This window comes from Saimiri boliviensis, chromosome 10 (assembly GCF_048565385.1).
Source record: "Saimiri boliviensis isolate mSaiBol1 chromosome 10, mSaiBol1.pri, whole genome shotgun sequence".
Taxonomy (NCBI): Eukaryota; Metazoa; Chordata; class Mammalia; order Primates; family Cebidae; genus Saimiri; species Saimiri boliviensis.
The window spans coordinates 39,361,752-39,387,634 of NC_133458.1; the positions used below are offsets into that span (position 1 = coordinate 39,361,752).

The 25,883-nt window shown below is 34.0% G+C and overlaps 1 protein-coding gene across 4 annotated transcripts in view; it reads right to left on the minus strand.

Moving 5' to 3' along the window:
• CFTR (CF transmembrane conductance regulator) overlaps positions 1-25,883 on the minus strand; it is a 230,318-nt gene that overhangs the window by 117,849 nt on the left and 86,586 nt on the right. For 3 of the 4 annotated variants that reach the window (XR_012512045.1, XM_003921052.4, XM_074379168.1), the window contains exons 12-15: positions 11,151-11,245; positions 8,519-8,605; positions 6,283-7,006; positions 3,975-4,103 (exon numbers count right to left, since the gene is read on the minus strand). Coding sequence is in view for 3 of the 4 variants with exons in the window: in XM_003921052.4 (XP_003921101.3) it covers positions 3,975-4,103; positions 6,283-7,006; positions 8,519-8,605; positions 11,151-11,245 (1,035 nt within the window). In the remaining variant the exon portion in view is untranslated. The remainder of the gene's footprint in view (positions 1-3,974; positions 4,104-6,282; positions 7,007-8,518; positions 8,606-11,150; positions 11,246-25,883) is intronic. The other variant, XM_074379167.1, reaches the window with a different exon arrangement.

Sequence of the window (25,883 nt, forward strand, 5' to 3'; positions counted from 1 at the left end):
ATGACCAGTGATGGCGAGCTTTTTTGGTAACCATCATGCTCAGCAAACTGACACAAGAACAGAAAACCAAAGACCACATGTTCTCACTCATAAGTGGGTGTTGAACAAGGAGAACACATGGACACAGGGAGGGGAACATCACACACTGGGGCCTATTGGGGGTGGGGGCTGGGGAGGGTTAGCAGGGGTTGGGAGGATTGGGGAGGGATAGCATTAGGGGAAATACCTAATGTAGATGACTAGTTGATGGATGCAGCAAACCACCATGGTACGTGTATACCTATGTAACAAACCTGCATGTTCTGCACATGTACCCCAGAATTTAAAGTATAATAAAAAAGTATACTGAATAAAAAATAAAGATAACCAAGAAACTGCTTCCTAATGTATTGTCTTCATTTCTTCTTCATCTAGTCAATGATGCACTGCCAAGCAGGGGTCTAAGAATTAACATAATTTTTTTGCCTATTTCTTTATTGTTAATGTCTAAGAATTTACAGAAGATACAGCTCTATAGAAGAGAAAGTGGTACAAAATACAAAAATAGACTCATTCCCTTTCAAAAATAGTAAGTGCTAACAAACTGAATAGACCAAATTATTTTTTTCAGTTTAATAGCTTTGAAGAAAATTTTTTAAAAACTATGTATTTCATATTGCAAAAGGGTGTATATTTTATCTAACCTATAAAAATATAAATCTCAATTGAAATATGACCTTTAGGAAAACTAAAAATAGGCAAATCACTTACATCAAGGAAGAAACATATCTTAACCTTCCTTTAGGTTCTCTGATCATGAGTATAAGGTTCTCAACTGAATTTAAAAGAACTAAACTGTCATCTTGGATTAGCAGTTGTACCAGAATGTGACATGCTAATGAGACATTTCAATGGTAATGAGAAATGGGCACACTGGTATCATAAAGGAGCTTCATCTAAAAGAAAAACTGTAAATTTTGATTTGAAGAAGGCAATAGAATTGTGAACACTGGTGAATAAATTGTTTAGTTGTATAATGGTGTGCATAGTTTTAAAAAATTACTATTTTTTTCTATTATCACCAAGTTTTTATTATTCAAAATTTTGAGAACCAGTTAATTGGCAAGGCCTACAGAATATTGGCCAAAAATGTGCATAGTATATTATATTATTTCTTGCCCAGAAAATGTCAAAATCAATTGTTTTGTCTACCAAAAGGTCATTTTTTGCAGTAATTGTGGCAGTTCAACTAATAATAGATTATTTATATGGCATTTAAATTCTGTTATAATTTATTTTCTTGCCCTAAAGGACCACTGTTTTCTTGGTTTAGTGAGCTCATAATATTGTACACATGTGAAGCAGATCAACACTCAATTAATTAAGTACATACCATTTTAAAGGTGCATAAGTTCAACTCCATGGAGCTGCATGAGACAAAGGTCCTATAAATTTACAGAAATCACCACCACATTCAGGTAAGTTGAAGACAATTAAGTAATGTGATCTTTCAAGGCAGAGGTTGAAGTCATTAACAATTATAAAGGCCTGGTTGAGATTAAGTGGGCACAGACCGAGTTTTACTCACATTCACATTGGTCATTTGGCATGACTGGCAGAGACTAATGTGGTAAATTTTAAATGTATTTTAATTCAATATTTATTACTCACATAAAAGTAATAAATTACTCAATCTCATATTTTTGTTAAAGTATACAAGGAATCATTAAATTTTTCATTATATTGCTATTATGAACTTGTCCACCTCATACTATCTTAAGTATTATAATAATGATAATTAAGGATACTAACGATAACAGCAACAAACCTTGCTCATTATGTATCAAGCCTTAACATTAAGTGCTTTATAATCATGATGTCTTTAAATCACAAAATAGCTGTACTATTAAAATCTTATTATTTAATGAGAAAACAGGCCCAGAGAGTTTAACTAACTTGCTCAGTTTCATGGTTAGAACAGAGTTAGAATTCACACTCTGAGTAGCTGGATTCCAGAGTTGGCATTATGCTATACTGCATCTTGCATCAAGCCTCCATTTGGTTTGTTAAATTACAAAAGTTGTATGCACAACTTTTTGGTACATATCTTTAGATATTTCTTGACCATTCAGATATTATTGGACCATGGTGGAGTGATGATACTTTACAAATATCATCAAGCCTTTTTAATTGAGGTTAGCAACAACCAACAATGGGAAAAATGTATAGTTACAAGTTTAGGTCTCAGTTATTTATACATTTATACTTCCTTAGGAGAGGTGGCTCTTCTTCTGGGCCATTTATTCCCTGAAGGGCCTTGAGCTTAGATTTAGGTTTTATATTAGGACATACCCAGGGTGTCCTCTGAAACAAATATCTGCAGTAATCATTCACAGACTGAATCCAACCCACAGATGTGTTTTATTGTGCCCATATGGTATTCATTTGTTTTTGTTTTTGTTTTTTTATTTAATCAACTACCCATATTTTAAAATAGAAAAAAAATACCAAAAAAAAAAAAAACATAGCTGGATTTGTCTTATCCTGATACACAAAAATATCTGGCAAACCTGATCCCCAATTCCCTCATGGCAAGGCCTTCGCTGGTGCTGAGTGACAGCTGCCTTCTATAGATAACTGAAGAACAAACACTCTCCATTCGGCCTCCCAGCCACATCACCCACATCACCCACTGATGCTCCCTGCCAGGCCTTTTTAAGCATTTTTGTGGCTGCTCCTGATCCAGAGAAAAGCCTCATCCACTGCTTCAGGCCCTGTTGTGCTGATGAAGACCTGAACTTGTGACCTACCATGTGATTTTCATTCTTCTCCTTTTTTTTAACTTGGTGATATAAAGAACAGTAGAGGGTTGGTAAAGAAACCACGATGAGGACATTGAAGACAATAAAATTTCTGTAAGCAAGTAGGTTATTTGAATCTCTACAAGGATTGTCCAAAATGAATGCTAAGCCACTAATATATATTTAATCTCATTTTGTGAAGAAATCATCATTTAAATAGTAATTGTCTGCATATTTAATAAAATATCTTGAACAGCTGTGTTCAACTTTTTGCATGAGAGGACTTTTTTGCTTATCTGTGGTAGCAGATATCATAAAGATTATGCATGGATCTTTCTTTTCTTTTCTTTTGTTTTTTTGCTCATCTGCTATCATAAGCATATTTTACGTGTGGCCCAAGACAATTCTTTTATTTTTCCATTGTGGCCCAGGGAAGCTAAAAGCTTACCCGTGATCTAGAGTCAAATGAATTTAAAATGTAGTACAGATTTGTTTCAGTGTTTATTTATTTATTTATTTATTTATGAGATAGAGTATCTCTCTGGCACCCAGACTGGAATGCAGTGGCACAATCACAGCTCACAGCAGCCTTGACCTCCCAGGCTCAAGAGATTCTCCCACCTCAGCCATACAGGCACATGCCACCCTGCCTAGCTAATTTTTAAATTTTGTGCAGACACAGTGTCTCACTGTTTCCCAGGCTGGTCTCGACCCCTGGGCTCAAGCAATCCTCCCGCCTCATCCTCCTAAAGTTCTGGGATTACAGGCATGAACCACCATGCCTGGCCTTTAATTTCAATCCAAATAAAAGCCTTCTACTTTGAGCTTTTGACTCTTTTAACATTTATTATTAAAATCTATTGAAAATTCTTATGTTTCTATTTAAATATATTTTATATGTAGGATGAAATAAACTATCAATACTATTTCTAATTGTTGATTTTTAGAAGCTAAGAACTATATGAAACTATACCATTATATACTGTAAAATTACAAATATATGTAATATATACATATATACATATTTATATGTATAGTTATATGTGTGTATATATGCATACTTATACATGTATACACATATATGTATGTATATATACATATTTATATGTGTGTGCATAATATGTATACATCTTTCCCAACTATTCTTAATTTAACTTTAAATCATAGTAGTATTTTACAATAGAACATTCTTACCTCAGCCAGAAAAATTACTAAGCACCAAATTAGCACAAAAATTAAGCTCTTGTGGAGAGTAATGTATCGAAGGTATGTGTTCCATGTAGTCACTGCTGGTATGCTCTCCATATCATCAAAAAAGCACTCCTGAATAAAAGAATTATGGTTATTACAATAAGACAGTACACTTTCATGCCACCACTGTGGTTTTACATCTAAATGTGGAAATAAAGGAATATTATTACTTGAATATAAGTGTATTTTAATAAATATAAATTATTATAAATTCTATGAATTATGTCATTCTATAGCCAGAATAATGTCTACTGGAGCAACACAGCTTTATTAAAGTTGAGAAACACCATAATTTTTCAAAATTATTGGACTATTTTACCATTTTAAGGCTTAACAGTGGCATATCTTTTATCAAATAAATCATACCATCTAAAGGAGAGTTTCCCAGAATTCCCCTTGATTTAACCTGTTTCTTTAGGTGTCCATGGACAAGTACAGTTCAATATACTACTAGCTATAAAGGTCTTCCAATAGACTGAAAGCCCATTTATGTTTGAACACTCCTTAGTAGCTTAGGACTGTCTCTCTTTCCAGCTATGATTTAAATTACATAATTCCAATCCTGGGCATATTCCTCTGGAAATCTTTGTCTCTTGGCAAATAGACACATTTCAAAAATTTGAAAAAGAGAGAGTCCAGATAGTCCAAAGGAAAAGATAGTTTTGTTTCTCACAAAATCAACAAAACTTATAGGAAAGCACTATGAAGCACTATGAAACATAAAGAAGAGTCCTATGGAATTGGGATACAGTGCACTGGTTAGGAGTATGCATTTTTTGGGTTAGACAGATCTGGATTTGAACCCAACCTCCACCATTAACATTCTAGGAGCTGCTAGAATTCAAACATGTTGTCAAACTTTAGTTTCCTTATCTGTAAATGTGAAAAATGGTAAGTACCTTCCAGGGTAGTTGTGGGGACTAAATATAAGCCGCCTAGCACTAGAAGCAATCCATAAATAGTAACAATTATTAGAAAAGGATATTATTCTTTACAACTAAATTTTAGGCTCAGGATTGAGAAATTCATTTAGATTGAAAATAAACTATATAGACAGGCCAGACGCTGTGGCTCAGGATGGGTGCCTGTAATCCCAGCATTTTTGGAGGCTGAGGCAAGCAAATCCCAAGGCCAGGAGTTCAAGACCAGCCTGGCCAACAGGATAAAACCCCTTGTCTACTAAAAATACAAAAATTAGCTGGGCATGGTGGTGCACACTTGTAACTCTAGCTACTCAGGAGGCTGAGGCAGGATAATCACTTGAACCCGGAAGGCAGAGATTGCAGTGAGTCCAGTTCACACCATTGCACTCTAGCCTGGGTGACAGAGTGAAACTCCATCTCAAAAAAAAAAAAAAAAAAAAAAACTATATAGACAAATTATCATTAAATTATACACTTTAGGAATATATTTTATTCCCTCATTTTACAAAGGGGAAACTTCAGCCTAGAGATATTAATGACTTGTGTCTTGTCAAAGGTCACATTATTCTAAAATGATCTATGCTATTAAACATATCAATTCATTACAACCCTGCCTATGGCTCATTTCATCCAAGGCATTAAGTTTTCTACTAAAACAACAAAAACTTTCCTTACTATATCTTTTCCTCTTTTAAGAATAAAATGCTTTTATACTTGAAACCTAATATAACAAACTTTCTGTCTGAAGATTGGCACTAGTACATGTTGAGCTTCATATACATTTTTTAAAAGAAATCTTTTCAGAAACCCAATGTATAAAGCAAACTTACAAGATAAAAAAAAGCCCACACTAGCTAAATTCAGGTAAGACTGATACACACACCAGAATGTCAGTTAGTCCTACCAAGAGGCTAAATGTTTATACACCTTATATAAGCTACTTCCATACAAATTATTTTGCAAGCTCTAAATAATGAAAGCCACTATTTGTTTACACAGTTATTTAAACTGCACCTCTTTCCACAGAGGGTTCAAGATGGTAATAAAGCAGGTGCTTTCTAACTTACAGTCATGATTATCACTGGCCTGGCAAGGGACTGCAAACTAAATCCTTTCCCATTTCATGAGAAGAGGTATGTCCATTGCAAAAAGAAATTATTTGTTATTTTACATTTTAAAGTTACTTGCATAAGTAATAAACTTTCTGAGTTTTAAGATAAACCTTATCCTAATCTTATAATTTGAGTAAATTGTGTTACATGCTACATATTGCATTCTATTCAACTGCACTCTGGGGGGTGAAGTACCCGCAAGCAATTTATACCGACCTTTAAGTCTTCTTCATTAATTTCTTCACTTATTTCCAAGCCAGTTTCTTGAGATAACCTTCTTGAATATATATCCAGTTCAGTCAAGTTTGCCTGAGGGGCCAGTGACATTTTTCGTGTGGATGCTGTTGTCTTTCGGTGACCACTCTGACCTTGGTTAACGGAGTGTGTCATCATGTTCAGAACAGACTGTCTCCTTCGTACCTGAAGTGCGGGGCCAGTGTTGATCACGCTGATGCGAGGTAGTATTGCTTCTCCCTGCTCAGAATCTGGAATTAAGGACAGCCTTCTCTCTAAAGGCTCATCAGAATCCTCTTCGATACCATTCATTTGTAAGGGAGTCTTTTGCACAATGGAAAATTTTCGTATAGAGTTGATGGAATTGAGAATAGAATTCTTTCTTTTTTCCCCAAACTCTCCAGTCTGTTTAAAAGATTGTTTTTTTGTTTCCGTCCAGGAAACAGGAGCATCTCCTTCTAATGAGAAACGGCGTAAGGTCTCAGTGAGGATTGAATTTCTTCTTTCTGAACTAAATTGGTCAAAAGAATCATATCCCATGAGTTTTGAGCTAAAGTCTGGCCGTAGATTTTGGAGTTCTGAAAATGTCCCATAAAAATAGCTGCTACCTTCATGTAAAATTAGTATTTTGTCAGCTTTCTTTAAATGCTCCATTTTGGAAGTGACCAGAATCCTAGTTTTGTTAGCCATCAGTTTACAGACACAGCTTTAAGAATATAAAAAGATACATATATATATATATCAATTTTATAAATATTACAATAATGTCTTGCTTTTAGCATTTTATTAATATTTTATTGCCTATAATCTGTATTATACAATTTTATTATATTTTAAATGATTCTATAAGTACTCTGTAGTAATTAAATTAGTACCTTGTGAATTCTGATAGCATGAAATATCCTGCTATATTGAAAAGTTGCATCTTAACAGACTGAGAATGAAATAAAATTTCCTATATTAAGCAGATATTTGACTCTGAGCAAATCATTTATCCTCTGGGTCTCAGTTTATTTATCTAGAAAATGAGGAAAGTATTAGATGATCTTTAAGGTCCCTAGAGATCTGTACTTCCATGTCTTTTAAATGTCAGAGTCTTGTTGTTCTTTAAATTTTCTATTAATTTCTTTCTTTTTTTTACATTTTAGGTTGACCACTAATTTATTTCTCAAGTGCTTACATTAAGACTAAATCTGTTTCGCTAAAAATAAAACAGCAACAATAACTGAGAATTTGATAATTAGTTTGACTCTCCTCTAATAAAATTTTCATCTATTCTAGAAGTAAATCCAGACTAGAATCATCTAAGAAATATCAGGTTTTTTAGGCATTAAAATATTATATATCATATAGAAAGATATATCGTTCTAGATTATTCCATAACACACTAACACAACAATACAAATGCAGCAAGATTTATATTGATATAGAAGTTACTTATCACAGTCACAGGGTTGTAAAAATAGTATCTTAGATATTAAATTTAACTAAATTTTAAGAAAGATACTTCTAAGAATAATCTAGCCATTTTATACACATATCCATCTTTATAGCTTAAAGTCTTTATTTCTAGAAGAGTATAATAACTGTTATCCTAATAGACTACCTTATAGTTCATGAAATCATTTAAAAATTTTGAAATCAGGTCATGTAACTAACTGTCTGTCTAGGGAATTTCATGTATATTGGACCCTAACGGGAGTTCCAAGGAAATATAAGTCCTGAGCTCTGTGTGACTGAGAAGGAGGTCTCCAAAGAAGTATTGAGGTAGATGAGTAGTCTAAGCATTCACCTACATTAAACCAGTAAAACACTTGGCATATGTATTTTCTTAAGAAGTGTACTATTTAAGGAGAAGGCAGAATAAAATACTAACACAAAAAAGTAAATGAAAATGTTAAGTATAATAATCAATTAAAGTAATGTATGTCACAAGTCAATAATACTGCAAAAACTACATAGATGGCAATTGCTATAACAGCATAGCAATGGGAAAAATTGGTTTAGCATGAGATGGACAGAAAAGGGTTTAATGGAAGTGATCTTGAATCTTGGCTAGGTAGGGAAGATCAGGTTTGAGTTAATACCATGCTACATTCTGCCACACCAACAAGGGTGAACATATTTCTTAAGAGGTAAAATGCAGTGTATGATGGTATAGTCTTTCTTTATTGTATTTTAGCATGAGTATTATAAGTAAGTTATGCAAAGAACATACCTTTCAAATATTTCTTTTTCTGTTAAAACATCTAGGTATCCAAAAGGAGAGTCTAATAAATACAAATCAGCATCTTTGTATACAGCTCTAAAAGGAAAATGGAAATTAAATTACATTTCCTCACTATTTCCTGTATCTTTTAGTGTAGATGATTTTCCTTAAACAGTTCACTACATGCATTACAATATGGTCACCACATCCATTCACTGAAATAACACTATTCTCAAAAGTGGTGCAGAAGTAGCACTTTCATACATGCCTTTTTACTAGGGTAGATTAATTTAAATGAGGAATAAAGGAATAAGTTGAAAAGATTTTTATCACTTTTCACAACATTCCAAGAATTGCTGACATGGTTTTGTTAGATGTAAGTGGAATAAACTGGCAAAAGTTACAAACTGAATTGTACCATAGCACATACTTTAAAATATTACCTTAAAAAAGAAAACGTTTTATCAATAGTATCTATTTAGAGGCCAGTACCATGCTATGTGCTCAAAATACAATGGCAAAAATTATATAGTGCCTGTCCTCAAGGATCTTGCATTTTGGTGAGGACACCAAGAAGAAAATAGACTATTTCAAACTGTAAAATGTCAGAGATAGCTAATAAATTGCAGCACTTATGTGAAATTATTGTAAACATGTTTTTCTAAGTGCTAACTGCTATCAACAACTTGAGAGCAGGGCTGCCACAACTGTATAATCACTATTGCACTTTGTTCCTGTAGTTTCAGTCTCTGTGCCATATTCATAAAAGTTCCAAAGAAGTATGAGTACTTCACAACAAAAGGTATACCCATAATATTTTAGTATTTAGCTAAAATATGAAACTATAAGCATGTAAAATCTACATTGAGTTGATCTTAGAACAGTAATAAAGATGAAGACATAGTTTCCATATTAATAGAAATGGGATCATTTCTTCACAACATTTAAATTTTTCAAGTATGATTGTCAGTAACCTTACTTATCTCTCAAATACATAGGATTCTGTGTTTATACATGTAATTATCGGTACTTGTGTAGAAACCTGTATTCAACCAGCACACAATTAAGAAATTTCTAAAACCAATTTAAAATTTTTTTAAAAAAACCAATGGCAAAACTTTAAAATAAAGTCTAAAGCAATCTTCAAAGTGTAACTTACTTTTGAAAGCAGCATGCAAGAGCTAGATAATGGATCCCATCAAAATGTACACAGTTTCCCCTCCCCCCCCCACACTCAGTTCTTAATTCTCTCCTTCACATCTAGGACCAGTTCCTTATGAGATCAAAAATAATAAATTCATCATCCAAACTGGACAACACATTACACATTCTGATGAGAATATGAATAAACAATTATTTTTAGTAGTTCCTTAAAGGGTGTGCTCTTTACAGCAAAACCAAATCTAAACTGATAACACAAACCCAATTCTATGTTGGAGGACTAGAAGCCATATACTTTACCTTATCTAAATTCGTGTAATGCGTAGAATAGGTCTTACCTTGGCTCACAGATGAAAATAATCAACTTCCATTTATTTAGAAACTATTATCTTGTCTGTGAGTTATCCATATCTATTGATTTATTACTTTACAGTGTAATTCTAAGATCAAAGCAAGGTTCAATGGAAAGAATCAAAAAGATATGGTTCAATCCTGACTCTACTTGGTTTTGTCAAGTTGACATCTAACAGCCTGTTATCTTATGATCTCTTCTGTAAAGAACGGAGAACAATTCTCACTTTGAAGAGCTGTAAGGGGATTACACATACACAAAAACACACACACGCCTAGGATACTAGGAGGCAATTGCAGGTGCTCAGAGAGAGTGTTTCCTGTTGAAGCTTTTGGAAGCAAGAGAAAGTAAGGGAAAGGAGCCAAAACATCGGTGAGTCAATGTGATTTCTTGTTAATGACTCTGGCAACAAAGTGAGAAGAAATTTGTTCAGATAAAGCTTGAGAAACATTTGACATCCGCGTCACTGTCACCAATAATTGTTTAAACGGAAAGTTACAGTTTAACCACAAAGCTCTCTCCTTAACATACATTAACTATATTTACATGCCTTTGACAGCTTTAACACGCTTGGACCAAGAGTGTTTCTACTAAGGGAGCTCCTCCCCTAACTATGTTAATGTGTTTGTCCTCTTTATTTTGAAGATTACCAATTTTAAACCAAGGGATATCATTTGCCTTCCTACTTTTGTGATGAAAATTATGCTCAAAAATTTTGAAAATGTTTGTTTATCTATACCAAGAAACCTAAACAGAAGCCTAAAGCTGGTATGTACATTGGAGTGGCAGGGTCTATGATGGAACTAACAGATATTTACACCTTCTCTTTCCAGTATTACGCAGAATCCTAGAGTTTTCCATTTGTATTAAACTATACCATGAGGCAAGAAAATATACAGACACCAAAATGTGGGCACAGATTTTAAATAACCCATAATCTCTACCGAATCTGGATAGTATACCATTATTTATAGTTCTTAAATGTGATTCTTAACCCACTAGCTATAAAATTCCCAGGACGTTTTCAGTTCCAGAAACAGAATATAAAGCAATAGAGAAATGTCTGTAGTTTTCTACATGAATGACATTTGCAGCAAATGCTTGCTAGACCAATAATCAGTTACTCACCTTGCTAAAGAAATTCTTGCTCGTTGACCTCCACTCAATGTGATTCCACCTTCTCCAAGAACTATATTGTCTTTCTCTGCAAACTTGGAGATGTCCTATTATCAAAAATAGAAAATTAGAGAGTGACTTTTATTATGTTCAATCTGAATTTGAAAGGCACATCTTCCTTCTAATGAATCATATATCACACTATTGTTTTAACCACAGTTGAAATTTTGAACATTGCATCTCCATTATTTCAAATGCAAGTTACTTCATTGGTCAAAAACAACATTTCTGAAATTTTAGATGTAAATTTTTCTGTAATTTTTAAAATGTCACTCATGATTATTAAATAATAATTATAAAATACAAAAAGTAAAATATGGATATATAAATACCATAGATCATCCATAGGCCCATTTTACAAATTCAAATGCTATCGACATACTAAAATGCACTTCTCTCCAATTTAAGTTCACTCTTTTCAAAAAAAACTCTCCCAAAATGAAGAAACCTCCTAACAAGAAAAACTAAAAGAACACTATTCATACCCCTGCAGGACCTAAGCATCTTCACCAGGCTTCCTGGGTCCAAGGCAATTCCTTTCCATACTTCTCTCACCTACCCTCTCAACTAAAACAGCTTTCTTCCTCATCTATCCTCAGCACCTCATTCCCATGTCCTCTTTCCATCCATTCTGCCCCTCCTGTCATCCTTTCTCTCAGGTAATGAATATTTCTGTGACAACAACCATTCTAGGCATTGTAAAATAAGACTGGAATTTATGAGAAATCATCCTTGACTCCTAGCCATTGTATGTCTAGTTGAGAAGGTATGTCATAATCCTGGAGAAAGCTAAATACCATCCCAAAGATTTAATTAACCATTTTAAGATAGTTTATAAAACAGTTAACAATTAATTGGCAAATTAATTTTGCACATAACAGAAGTATAAGATAGAATACCCTAGAGGTTTTCAAACAGATGGGATTTGGTCTGAGACTTGAAGAATGAGAAGAGTTAGATAGGTAGTAAACTCTCATTAGCCTTAAAAAAAAAAAAAAAAAAAAAAAAAAAAAAAAAAAGGCCAGGCACAATGGTTCATGCCTGTAATCCCAGCAGTTTGGGAGGCAGAGGCGGGAGGGCGGGAGGATCACGAGGTCAGGAGATCAAGACTATCCTGCCAATATGGTGAAATCCCCGTCTCTACTAAAAATACAAAAATTAGCCGGGCGTGGTGGCACATGCCTGTAGTCCCAGCTATTCAGGAGGCTGAGGCAGGAGAATCGCTTGAACCCCAGAGGCGAAGGTTGCAGTGAGCCTGAGCCAAGATTGTGCCCCTGCACTCCAGCCTGGCAACAGAGTGAGACTTTGTTTCAAAAAAAAAAAAAAAAAAGGCTCTCCTCCTTTTCTCCTCCCATCCTTATGCATCTATTCTTTTGTTTTCACCCCCTTCTTTCTCTCCTCTAGTAAAAATTCTCTTTCATATGTTTCTTCCTTCTTCTTTCACAATCCAGAAATAATCCAATATTATCTAAATCTAAAGTGTCAAAATGGTTACTTCTGTTATTCATTTGTTTCATTTATCTACCATACGGACATAAATAGGACTTTACACACAAAACTCCAAACTCACAAACTAAATAGATTAATAAGCGGTCGTTTATATTAAGAGCCATTTGGCAGCGCCTGTTGGCTGGAACCATGCTAGCCACTGCCCTCAAGGAACTGTTGCTAACAACATTTCTGATCTAGAGTGACCAAAATCCTGGGGGAAAAAATGCTGACATGTTGGAGGAGATGTAGCATGACTCAGTGGACTCTGCTACTCAGGCGCTGGAGAGATAAAACAGAGAGACGTCATTAAAACCCATAATAAATACTGCTTATGGGGAGGATCTTCAGTGTTGTGAGACATGTAAACCATAGCTCTTTATTTCTTTCTACTTGTACTAAATGAACATGATTTTGTTCAACTCATGAACTGGACCACGTACCTAGGGTTCCATCCAAATAACAAAAACTACAGTAGATTTCACTTGTAATTTAGAAGGTAAATTTCACACCTAATTTAGAAGGTAATAAGATAATTTAGAGGTGTTCATGGAAGCGCTCCTTTCGCAAGGCGAAATATTTCAATTTTATAGCAATTATCAAGAGAGTTCATGTGTGTATTTCTTCTCTCCCACTTCATATTTTCCTTTTTCAAATCCTATTCTCTTTTTAAAAACTAATTCTGGCTGAGCATGGTGGCTCACTTACAATCTCAGCACTTCAGAAGCCTGGGTGGGAGAAATGCTTAAGATCAAAAGTTTGAGAACAACCTAAGCAACATAGCAAGACCTACCTGTACACAATTTTTTTTTCTTTTAAATTAGTTAGGCATGGTGGCATGTGCCTGTAGTCCCAGCTAGTGAGGAGGCTGAGGCAGGATGATAGCTTCAACCCAGGAATCCTGGGTTCAGCGAGCTATGATCACACCACTGCCCTGCAGCCTGGGTGACAGAGCAAGACTCTGTATAAAAAAAAAAAAAAAAAAAAAAAAAAAAAAATCTTGTGGAGAGAAAAAGAGAATGAACAGAATGGTTTGCTTTTGCCTTATATGAATAGATTCATTGTAGGCTTTTGAAAAAGAGGCAAATTTTCTTTTTTTTTTTAATTGCATTTTAGGTTTTGGAAGAGGCAAATTTTCTAATACATTATTAAAAAGCAGGAGGTTGCTAGAATTATTAGAGTTTTCCATTTCTTTTTCAATTTGAACTCAACATTGTATTAATTAAATTGTTTGAAAATTTAAAATATCTTAAGTATTAAAAATAAGTAGTTATCTTGACAGTATGATTTTAACACTGTTGGCTATAGAAAATAGATTACGGGTTTAGAAGGTATAGAATCCTAGCCCAGAGCAGGCAATTAATAAAGATTTATGGAAAGAAGGAAGAGAGACAGGGAAGGGGAGTTAATCAAATATTAACCTAGAGAGAAAGAAGTATGCATAAGAAAATAAATAAATATGTGCAGAGGAGAAAAAGAAACAGCAAAAATTGTCAGAAAAAGAAGTAGCTATCTGTATATTTAAAAAAATCAAGAAGATAATAGCAGGAAAAAAAGGACAAGAAAAGTGAAGGGGACAATAAGAAACAGAAGATAAAAAACTACAACCTACACTTTAGAAAATGTCCCTGCTGACAACGACCAGGCCGAGAATCAAAACAAGAACTCAATTTTTTTTTTTTAACAACAGCTGCAAAAAAAATCTAAAATACATGAAAATATGCTTAACCTAAGAAGTTAGGTCTCTACAAGGAAAACTGCAAAATGCTGCTCAAAGAAATCACAGGTAACACAAACAAATGGAAATACTTATCATGCTCATGGATGGGTAGAATCAATATTGTGAAAATGACCATACTGCCAAAACAATCTACAAATTCAATACAATTCCATTAAAATACCATCATAATTCTTCACAGAACTAGAAAAAAAAATCCTAAAATTCAAATGGAATTAAAAAAGAGCCCACATAGCTAAAACAATACTAAGCAAAAAGAACAAGGCCAGGCATGGTGGCTCACGCCTGTAATCCCAGCACTTTGGGAGGCCGAGGTGGGCGGATCACAAGGTCAAGAAATTGAGACCATCCTGGCCAACATGGTGAAACCCTGGCTGTCTCTACTAAAAATACAAAAATTAGCGGGATGCAGTGGTGCACGCTTGTAGTCCCAGCTACTCGGGAGGCTGAGATGGAAGAATCATTTGAACTTGGAGGTGGAGGTTGCAGTGAGCAGAGATTACGCCACTGCAATCCAGCCTGGTGTCGGAGGAGCGAGAGACTCCTTCTAAAAAAAAAAACAAAAACAAAAACAAAACAAAACAAAACAAAACAAAACAAAAACAAACAAACCAAAAAGAACAAATCTGGAGGCATCACATTACTCAACTTCATATTATACTCCAAGTTTATAGTTACCTGAACAGCATGGTACTAGTACACAAATAGGCACGTAGACCAATGTAACATTATAGAGAACCCAGAAATAAAGCCAAATACTTATACCTAACTGATCTTTGACAAAGCATACAAATACATGAAGTGAGGAAAGGACATCCTTTTTAATAAATGGTGCTGGGAAAGCTGGCAAGCCACATGTAGAAGAATGAAACTGGATCTTAGATACTCACCTTATATAAAAATTTACTCAATATGAATCAAAGACTTAAATCTAAGACTTGAAACCATAACAATTCTAGAAGATAACATTGGGAAAACTCTTTTAGTCATTGGTTTAGGCAAGAAGTTCATGACAAAGATTCCAAAAGCAAATGTAACAGAAACAAAAATAAATATTTGGGAGATAATTAAATTAAAAGTTTTACACAGCAAAATAAATAATCAGCAGAGTAAACAGACAATCTACAGAGTGGGAGAAAATATCCATAAAGTATGCATCTGATAAAGGACTAGTATCCAGGATCTACAAGGAACTCAAACAAATCAGAAAGAAAAAAACAAATAAGACCATGAAAAACTGGGCAAAGGGCATGAATAGAAAATCCTCAAGATATACAGACAATCAACAAACACAGAAAAAAAAAGCTCAACATCACTGATTATCAGGGAAGTGCAAATTAAAATTAAAACAATGAGATGCCATCTTACTCTTGCAAGAATAGCCGTAATTAAAAAGTCAAAAATAATAGATGTTGGCATGGATGTGCTGAAAAGGGAACAGTTTTACACTCCTGATGGGATTGTAAACTCATATAACCACTGTGGAAAACAGTATGGAGATTCCTTAAAGAATGACCATTTGATCCAGCAATTCCACTGCTGGGTATCTACCCAAAGGAAAATAAGTCGTTACATGAAAAAAAAAATGCACACACATGTTTATAGCAGCACAATTCATAATTGTGAAAATATTGATCCAACCTAAATGCTCATCAGCCAACAAGTAGAAAAAAATAATGTGGCATATATACACCATGGAATACTTTTAGCCAAAAAATGGAATGAAATAATGGCCTTTGCAGCAACTTGGATGGAACTGGAGACCATTTATTCTAAATGAAGTAACTCAGGAATGGAAAACCAAATATTGCACATTCTCACTTATAAGTAGAACCTAAGCTATGAGGTTACAAAGGCATAAGAAATATATAACGTGTTTAGGGACAATAGGGAACAATGGGGTAAGGGGAGGGATAAAAGACTACATATTGGGTATAGTGTACACTGCTTGGGTGATGGATATACCAAAATCTCAGAAATCACCAATAAAGCAGTTATCCCTGTAACCAAAAACCACCTGTAGTCCAAACACAATTGAATAAAATTTTTAAAAAAGAAAAAGAAAATATCCCGCTACATTTAAATGTCCAAAGACTACAAATGCTATTTTATTACACTAATTTTTAAGACAATAAATAAGAGGCTGTTTCAGTCAAATTCCTATCTTAGGTGTCTATAACATTTGCACTTTAAACAAGTCAAGGAAATAGGAGGAAGAAGAATGAAATTAAGTATTCCCTTCCTTCTTTCCCATATGAATAAGGTGGAAAAATAGAAAGATTAGAAGATCTCTTGTGAACTCAGGCTTTGCACACTTAGATCAAATGGAACATCAAATTCTTCCAAAGACCATAAAGAGCCCTCCTTTTAGTCTTATCATTCTTTAAACTCTAATTTAAAGTTTGTTGAGGAAAAGGAGAAAATGCTTTAAGAAAATGAGGGATTCAGGGAAGGAATTGCTAACAGTTTCTTGGTATCATGTAACTTCATCTGTTTCAAGTATAACCACAAGGTACTCTGATTCCTTTTTAAGAGTAGTGTAGTGTGCCCCAGTGCCTGGTCTTTTCAACACTCAGTCAGTAAGCCATGGCCAGCATCCCAGGAGTGCCCCAGGCCTGCCTAAGGAGATGGCTGATGAGAGACAGTACTCTCCTTCCCCTTGTCCCAGTTTAGAGGGAATAGGATTCCTCAGGGTGAAACCTTCCCCCATACTCGAGAGACCTTCCAGGTTGTGTGTACCCTGGGAAAAATGCCATAAAGACACGCATCCAAGTGTCCTTGCTCCTGAGTCGCTGCTGAGTTGAAATCTGAACTGTGTTTGTGAAATCCATTTTGAGAGCTATCAGATGTCATGTAACCTGTGCTTTTAGTGGTTGCTCAATAAGTAACAAAGCTGGAACACTGAATTGGATGATGTGAGACCCAGAATTTGAACCCTGCTCTGTCTGGCTTCTTGTGAAATCACAGCTACTTAACAGCTCTGTGAATCAATTCCTCTAATCAAAACCTGGGTCAAATAATAGTTCATGTTTCATAAGGAGTGCTAAGTATGAAAATTAAGAAAATGGTGTTTATAAAGCAATTCCCTAAATATAAAGCAATGAAATAAAATGTAACAATCCACATGGAATAGTTTTAATTCTAAAATAAACTTGGCCAGGCAAGGTGGCTCAGGCCTATAATACTGGCACTTTGGGAGGTCCAGGCTGGTGAATCACTTGAGCCCAGGAATTTGAGACCAGCCTGGGCAACACAAAAATTTCAAAATCTAGCCAGGCATGGTGGCACATACCCGTAGTCCTAGCTACTCTGGAGATTGAGAGATGAGAGGATCGCTTGAGCCCAGGAGGTCAAGACTGCAGTGAACCGTGATCATGCCACTGCACTCCAGCCTGGGTGACAAGTGCAAAAAATAAACAAAGTAAAATAAAATAAAGCTTTAAACAAAATAGAAAACATGAGTGGTAACATTAGTCAGAGAGCAACATGACCTGCTTTCTAACCCTGTCTTCTTTACTGCACTAACAGCTTTGAGGAAGTATTTTCTATAAAATGTCCGTCTATAAAATGGGAGTAATAATATCTTCCTTTAACAGTTACAAAAATTCGAAGTAATGTGATATAAACGGCTGGACCATAATATACACTCAAATAATGATAACTCTCATAATTTTGTAATGAGATATTTATCAATGATCTATGTATGACATTCATTTCCATTAAGCCTTGAACAGAAAGTTTACCTGATGTGATAATACGCTCCATTCTGCCATTAGGAAAAAAAAGCAGATTTTTAAGGCCTGATCATATAGCTTTTGTTAGCATATCATCATAAGGAATGCACAAGAGAAGATATACAGAAAAACACTGGACTTAGAATCAGAAGCTCAAGTCCCAGGTCTGCATGACCTTGCCAGATATACTGTTGTTGAAGTTGATATGTATGTAGCCATGTGATTTCAAACTAAAGGTTAGGATTCTTAAGGGTGAGGTCAAGGTAGACAGAATGTTCCCAAACAAGATCTTGACTTCTTTCACCTTCCAAGCACAACCACACTAGAGATGACCAGTTAATTTTATTTTACAATGCTAAATTGTGCCATGATATTTTTATTCATCTTATTACCTTATAAAAGAATTGAGGCAGGATATACATGTTCTTTACCTTGTCTTTTCTAAGAAAATTTATCGTGCTTTTAGGATGACTAATACTTTATTTGAAATTTCCACTAGAATATGTCTCAGCAGTAAAAACAAACAAGAATATTTTTAAAACTCTACACTTGTTGCTAATTGAATAACATACTACTGAATGACAAATACCTAGAAACGTAAATATTTTAATAATCAACACCACAGTAATCTTCTTAATAAGTCAATATCAGAATACTCTAAGAAAGTAGATTGATGCAAGCTGCCTTCAAGCAATTCTGTGCTTGAATTCACTTGCTCAAATTTATTTGCAGTCTAGATTAGACTAGACTGAAAACATAAGCTTTTGTAGTTCATAAATACACTTATTAGATGCTATGTGATTTTCCCTGGCATTTACTACCAATGCCCCTCCTAGTAAAAAAAATAAAAAAATAAAAACCTACCAATAATATCACTGCACGTAAATCTCTATGCTTTTGTGATCTTATTTCTATAAGATATATTCTCATGAATGTAATGGCTAAGTCAAAAGTATGCATTTTCTTTATTTTTAAAAGATATTGCCAGGTTCCTTTACAAAACAACTGAAAGAATTATATTTACATCAGCAAGTTTTGAAAGTATCCCTTTCCCTATAACCACCACCACCAATAGATATTACCATAATCACACCTTAATTTTTGGCAAATTTGCCATTTTAATTTGTATTTTCCTTAATACCTATGAAATTGTAAATACGGGACATGTAGATTGCTCTACTGTGAAATGCCTGTTTTTATTGAATTCTGCCTTATACAGTCACTTATATTTGCATGTAACAGATGTTAACAATATTTTTTGCTGCGTACATTAAAAAACATTTTTCCTTTTCTCTTTTTCTTTTACACTATCCATAGACCATCTATCATGTGCACAATGTTAACATTTCATGAAATCATTTTACCTGCTGGAAGTTGGAATTCCTGTGTTTGTTTGCTGTCTTTTTTTCTTCTAGTATTCCAAGTGACAAATTCCTATATTTGTTGAAAAGTACTACCCAACCTTCAGCTTATACATCGAGTATCCTATATTTCTTTTCAAATATTATTGCTCTCTTTTAATTAAAAAATTTAATCAAGATACCATTTATGGTTATATTTGGTATGAGACATGAATCTAACCTCTTTTTTTTTTATTTGGATAGCAGACATGATTTATTAAATGAATTTTTTATATTGAATTAATTTAGTATCTATCATATTCTCATAATTACTAAGATTCATTTCTGGCTTTTCTGTTTGGTTCCTCTGATCCACTTTTCATTCCTATATTAATATCCAGCTAGGTATTTTGATACTTTGATTTTTTTAATGGCTCTAATACGTGAGAAAGCACAAATCTTATTCATAAATTTCTTGACTCTCTTTGGTCATTTAGTCGTCCATATAATAACAAATATTAACAATACTAATAACATAAGTAATAACAAGTATAGCTAATCCATATTTAGTGCTTACTATATGTCAGGCACTGTTTTAAGCATATCTATAAGAAAAGATGGATGCCATTCCAAAGATAACACAGCTAATAGATGATAGGGCCAGGATTCCAACCAAGGCAATTTGCCTACAAAGCATGCACTCTCAACCATTTTTTAATTTTTTCTTCCCATATGAAATTTAAGTTCCATTTAACAAAATTTCAAAACCACCTCATTAGGATGTATTTATACTTCTATTAAATGTGCATAAATCTGGATAGGGTTTGCATTTTTAAGATGTCAATTTTATTAAAAATCATGATCTTTCTATCAATTCAAGTCTTGTTTTAGGTACTTCAATAAGGATTTATTCAATTCAATTTTCTCCATATATGTCTTATAAATTTCTTATTAGATTTATATCTAAATAGTTGATGGTTTGCTATTATTATGAAACAAATAGTTATTAGTTTACCATTTTAATTCCTAAAGGGTTACTGCTGATAGAGAGAAAAGCTAAATTTTCTATATTTATCTCTTATCCAGTCATTTTATTATATAGTTGACATGCTTAGACAGACAATTTCAATAGCAACCTTGTTGAACTATGACTACTTACGAAGAAGCAAAGAAACTGTCTTAAAAAAAAAAAGGTTTGACTGAGAGAAAGATGAATTATATTAGAAGGGTTTAACACATATCTTACATTTTTAACAGAAATTTAGATATCTTCATTAGTGGAACTTAAATATTTGGCTATCTGGTTGTATTAAATTTAGCTTAAAAGATTTTCACAATTAATTGAAAAAGATCTAAAGTGACAGGAAACCAAAGATGTTTCAAGCATTAGACAAGATTTTACCCTTTAGCAATGTTTTCCTCAATAATATTTAATAGCCTATAAAATGTGACTTTCATTTATAAATATAGTACATCTAACAAGAATTTACTACAGCTGCTATCCAAAATACCAATTACAATTGACCTTTGGACAATTCTCTTGGACAACATGAGGGTTGGGGTGCTGACTCCCTAGGCAGTCGAACATCCACATATAATAACTTGTGACTGCCATAAACTTAACTAGCAATAGCCTACAGCTGACCACAAGCCTTATAGGTAAAATAAGCAGTCAATTAACACATATTAGGTACATTATATGTATTATATACAATATTATTACAATAAGGCAAGCTAGAGAAAAGAAAATGTTATTTAAAAAACCCATGGAGAAAAAGAAATGTATGTACTATTCATTAAGTAGAGGTGAATCATCATAAAGGTCTTCATTCTCATAGTTTTCATGTTGAATCAACTGAGGAGGAAGAACAAGGGAAGGAGTTGGTCTTGCTGCCTTAGGGATGGCAGAAATGGAAAAAAAAAATCTATCTGTAAGTGGACCTGTATAGTTCAAACCCATGTTGTTCAAAGGTCAACTCTGCAATAACTTGGTTATACATACATATACATTAGAATATACATACATATATGTACATGTATATACATATATATGCAAGTATATATGTATATATATGTGCATATGTGTGTACTATATATCCATATATATGCACATATGAATGTATTCATAGAGCTTGATCCCCATCATTCACTATTTTGGTGCTAAGATAGACTTGGTATCCTGCATCAGTAAAAGGGGATGATTATTTTCTTTCCGAACTAGGTTACCACTTCTTATCAAAAAAGTAAAATGTATGTGGAAGATATGGAATTATAAGAATTTAGTTGCCCACTTTCCAAAGATTTATCATCTTCAATCCCATTATATAACATAATAACACTTGTTATGTATTACATTATATAACATGTACCACTGCATAGGGAATCAGCACCCCTAACCCTATATTGTCCAAGGGTCAATTGCAGTTGGTATTTTGGATAGCAGCTATGTAAATTCTGGTTTGATGTACTATATTTGTAAATGAAAGTCACATTTTATAGGCCATTAAATTTTATTGAGGAAAGCACTGCTAAGGATAATAACATGGTTATTATGTTATGTAACAGGATTGAAGATGATAAATCAAGAATGCTTATCATATATCCCACAACCCCAAAATTCAAGAAAGCCCTTTTCCCCCTTGGTTTATAAAGAATATTTTGGTCAAAGAATAACTTTAAAAATAGTAGACTGTGTGATCCACTTTAAGCGTTCAAGGTGTTCATTTATTCAAGCTGATCATGTCACACTTCTGCTTAAAACAACACAAAATGGGCTGGGCGCGGTGGCTCAAGCCTGTAATCCCAGCACTTTGGAGGCCGAGGCGGGTGGATCACGAGGTCAAGAGATCGAGACCAACCTGGTCAACATGGTGAAACCCCGTCTCTACTAAAAATACAAAAAATTAGCTGGGCATGGTGGCGCGTGCCTGTAATCCCAGCTACTCAGGAGACTGAGGCAGGAGAATTGCCTGAACCCAGGAGGCGGAGGTTGCGGTGAGCCGAGATCACGCCATTGTACTCCAGCCTGGGTAATAAGAGTGAAACTCTGTCTCTCTCTCTCTCTCTCTCTCTCTCTCTCTCTCTCACACACACACACACACACACACACACAAAATGAAATTATTGGATCCATGTGTACTTCAGAATAAAGTTCAAACTATTAAAAATTACTTTTAAGAAGACTTTTCCCAGATTATTTATTCAGCATCACCTTCCAGCACTCTATAACCACCTTACCCTTCAGCCACACTGAAGTTTTATAATTCTCCAAACTCATCATGTCTTCCATCATTTTGTGCTTTTGCGTCTCCTGTTCCCTCTGTCTAAAAAGTTCGATGTACTATACTTCCTCTGGCAAGCTCCTTCAAGATAAATAAAAATTTAATTTCCTCTATAAAGTCTCCAATGACTTCTCTGACAGTCATGTCTTTCTGCTGTGTCATTCATTTTCTTCTTAACTGTTCACATATCTCTACCCTTAAAGACTGAGCTTCTCAAAGGTAAGGGAAGGAATGTGATTTGCTCTATGCTTTGGGTGCCAGAGAAGGCTTAAATTATTGCAGGCATGTAGGTTCCAAGCAGTGAGTGAAGTACTCAAGGTAACATAGAGACAGGTATAGTCTCTGATTTCAAAAGCTTACAATCTAGTGAGGGTATAGAGGACAACCTAATGACAGAGCTGGCTTCCGAGCTGCACTTTTGCTTCATGCATAGGAGATATGTTGTATCTTCCTCTGCCCATTCTTACTGATCCTAACCCTCACTTGTCTTTATCGGCAGCTTAATGATGCCTCACCAGAGGAAACTCTCTAATCGTAAGTAATAAATAAAGTTAAATAATAAAGTTATTATTATTTTAAAAGTACATATTGATGTGAGAATAAACAAATAGATGATAGAATAAATATAGTTATGCCTTGGTATCTGTGGGGAATTGGTTCCAGGACTCTCTGCAGATTCCAAAATCCATGAATACTCAAATCCCTTATATAAATTGGGTAGTATTTGCATATAACATATGCACATCTTCCTGTATACTTAAAATAATCTCTTGATTACTTATAATACCTAATATAATATAAATGCTATATAAATAGTGATTATACTGTATTGTTTAGGGAATCATGACAAGCAAAATGTATGTATATGTTAAATTCTGATGTTTTTCTAAATATTTTCTATCTGTGGTTGATTGAATCCATGGATTTGAAACTCACAGATACAAAGGGCTAACTCTTCCTATAAAGAATCAAATGCATAGATTGGAATCGGGAAATAAGATATCAGAATGACAATAGGAGAAAAAGGGACTACTCAAAAACTTACCTTGGGACAAATGGCTTTCCATATGGAAAACAATAAAATTAGATTCTTAACTCACACAATATACAAAAATTAATTCTAATGATTGCAATGTTAAAACTTTTTGTGATATAGAAGAATATTTATGATTTCTGTTAGAAAAGATAAATCTTAAAGAAAAGACACAAAAGTACAAATCATAAAGAAAAATATGAATAAAACTGACTACATAAAAGTTTTTAAAACTCTCTACAACAAAAGATCCCACTCTAGAGGATGGTAATGCAATGTATAGAACTGTGTTAGTCCAGGACCTCCAAGCTGCGAATGGAGGTCTCGAACCAAATACTCATATAAAAGGAAATAAGGAGAGAGGCAGAGGAGGCTATGAGATCTCAATGTAAATTCAATCCCCTAGTAAAGGAAAGAAAGGTAGAAGACTACATGGAAGATGTTAGAACACTGAGCAGTCTAAGGAAGGTTTGAAAAAATCATTTGTGAGCCAAAAACCAACCAATATGGAAGTCTCATACTTCCAAAAAACACAACTACTTTAGTATCCCAGTTGTACTCATTCATTCACGTGGAAGGAGAATCATGAGACAAACTCAGTGAAGGATTTTAATACACAGCATCTGGGGTTCTCATTCAATTATATTTTCTCTAGCAAGGCCTCTGTAAGGCACATCTCATGGCCACCATATAACTTACCAAAGTATGTGAAATCCGAATGATTAACAAACATGAAAATGCATAGCATCATACAAGTAATTGAGGAATTGCAAATTTGAACTAGATATAGAACAATAGAGATTCTGATTTACAAATCAGTATGCCAAGAATTAGTAAGTCTGTTAATAACAAGAACTTTTAATGATATAAGGACGTGGGAACTTTCATAAGTGGCTGGTGGTACTGTAAACTGTATGGCTATTTCAAAGGGCAAATTGGCAGTATCTAGTGAAATTTTAAAAGTATGTATATATCCTAGGACCACACAATTCATTTACAGATACATAGGTCAGAAAAGTCTCTTGTATATGCGCAAAGGAGAAAAATGCAATAAAAAAAATCAGCAAATTATTTTTACAAAAAGACAAAGTAAAAGAAAGGGAGAAAAAGTAAAATAAAATGTAGACCATTAAAAAGAAAAAGAAAAAGAAAAAGAATGAAATAGAATTCTACATACCAATGGCATAGCTAGATCTCAAAAAGGTAACAGTAGCCAAGAAGGCAAGTTAAAGAAGGATATGCACAAATTATACCACGTATGTAAAATTTAAAGCCACACACACAAAAGCTACTAAATATTATTCTTAGATACCAACATGTATATATGGGTGTAAATTTATTTAAATGGATTGGAAAAGTACATGTCAAATTCATAACAGCAGTTGTCTGAAGCTGGGGGTTTTGTGAAAGAAGGCTAAGGAATGGGGTAAAAGTTCTATTTAGAATTTGTCTTGGCCCCTAACAACACAGTTAAGAATATAGGAATATTGTCATATGAAAGTTTTCTGTCTATAATAGACACTCGAAATACAAATTACCTTTAGAAGTGTGAAAATAAAAGATTCCCACATCTGAAAAGATTTGATGTTCAGAGCTAATGTATTTGGCCTCCTTTTATGGACTGAAACATTTATATAAAGAGAAATGCACACATTTGGATAACTTTAATAATAAGTGTTTCAGAGATCATGACATGAAGCTGCTGAGACCGAAATAAAATACAATTGTGGGGTCAGGCTGAGGAGAATTGTAATTAAGTTCCTTATTTTAAAATCAAATACATTAATAATACCAATATCCTGCTATTAATGTCTGTATCTGTTCTGATTACCTAATCTGTCACTCATTTGTTTTAGTGTTTGGCTTTCTCTATTTAACATAAAACACTTCATTTTGTATGTACTCTTAAACATTTATCATTGCTGATTACTAAGGGCACTCAAATATGGTAATATATTTATTTAAGGATGTTGGTTTTCCAGCTGTCACAGCAGATTTTCCTTTCTGTGAATCTAAAACAAATCAATTCCACTTGGTGCTATCATAATTTTTTTAAAAAGCAGTATAACAG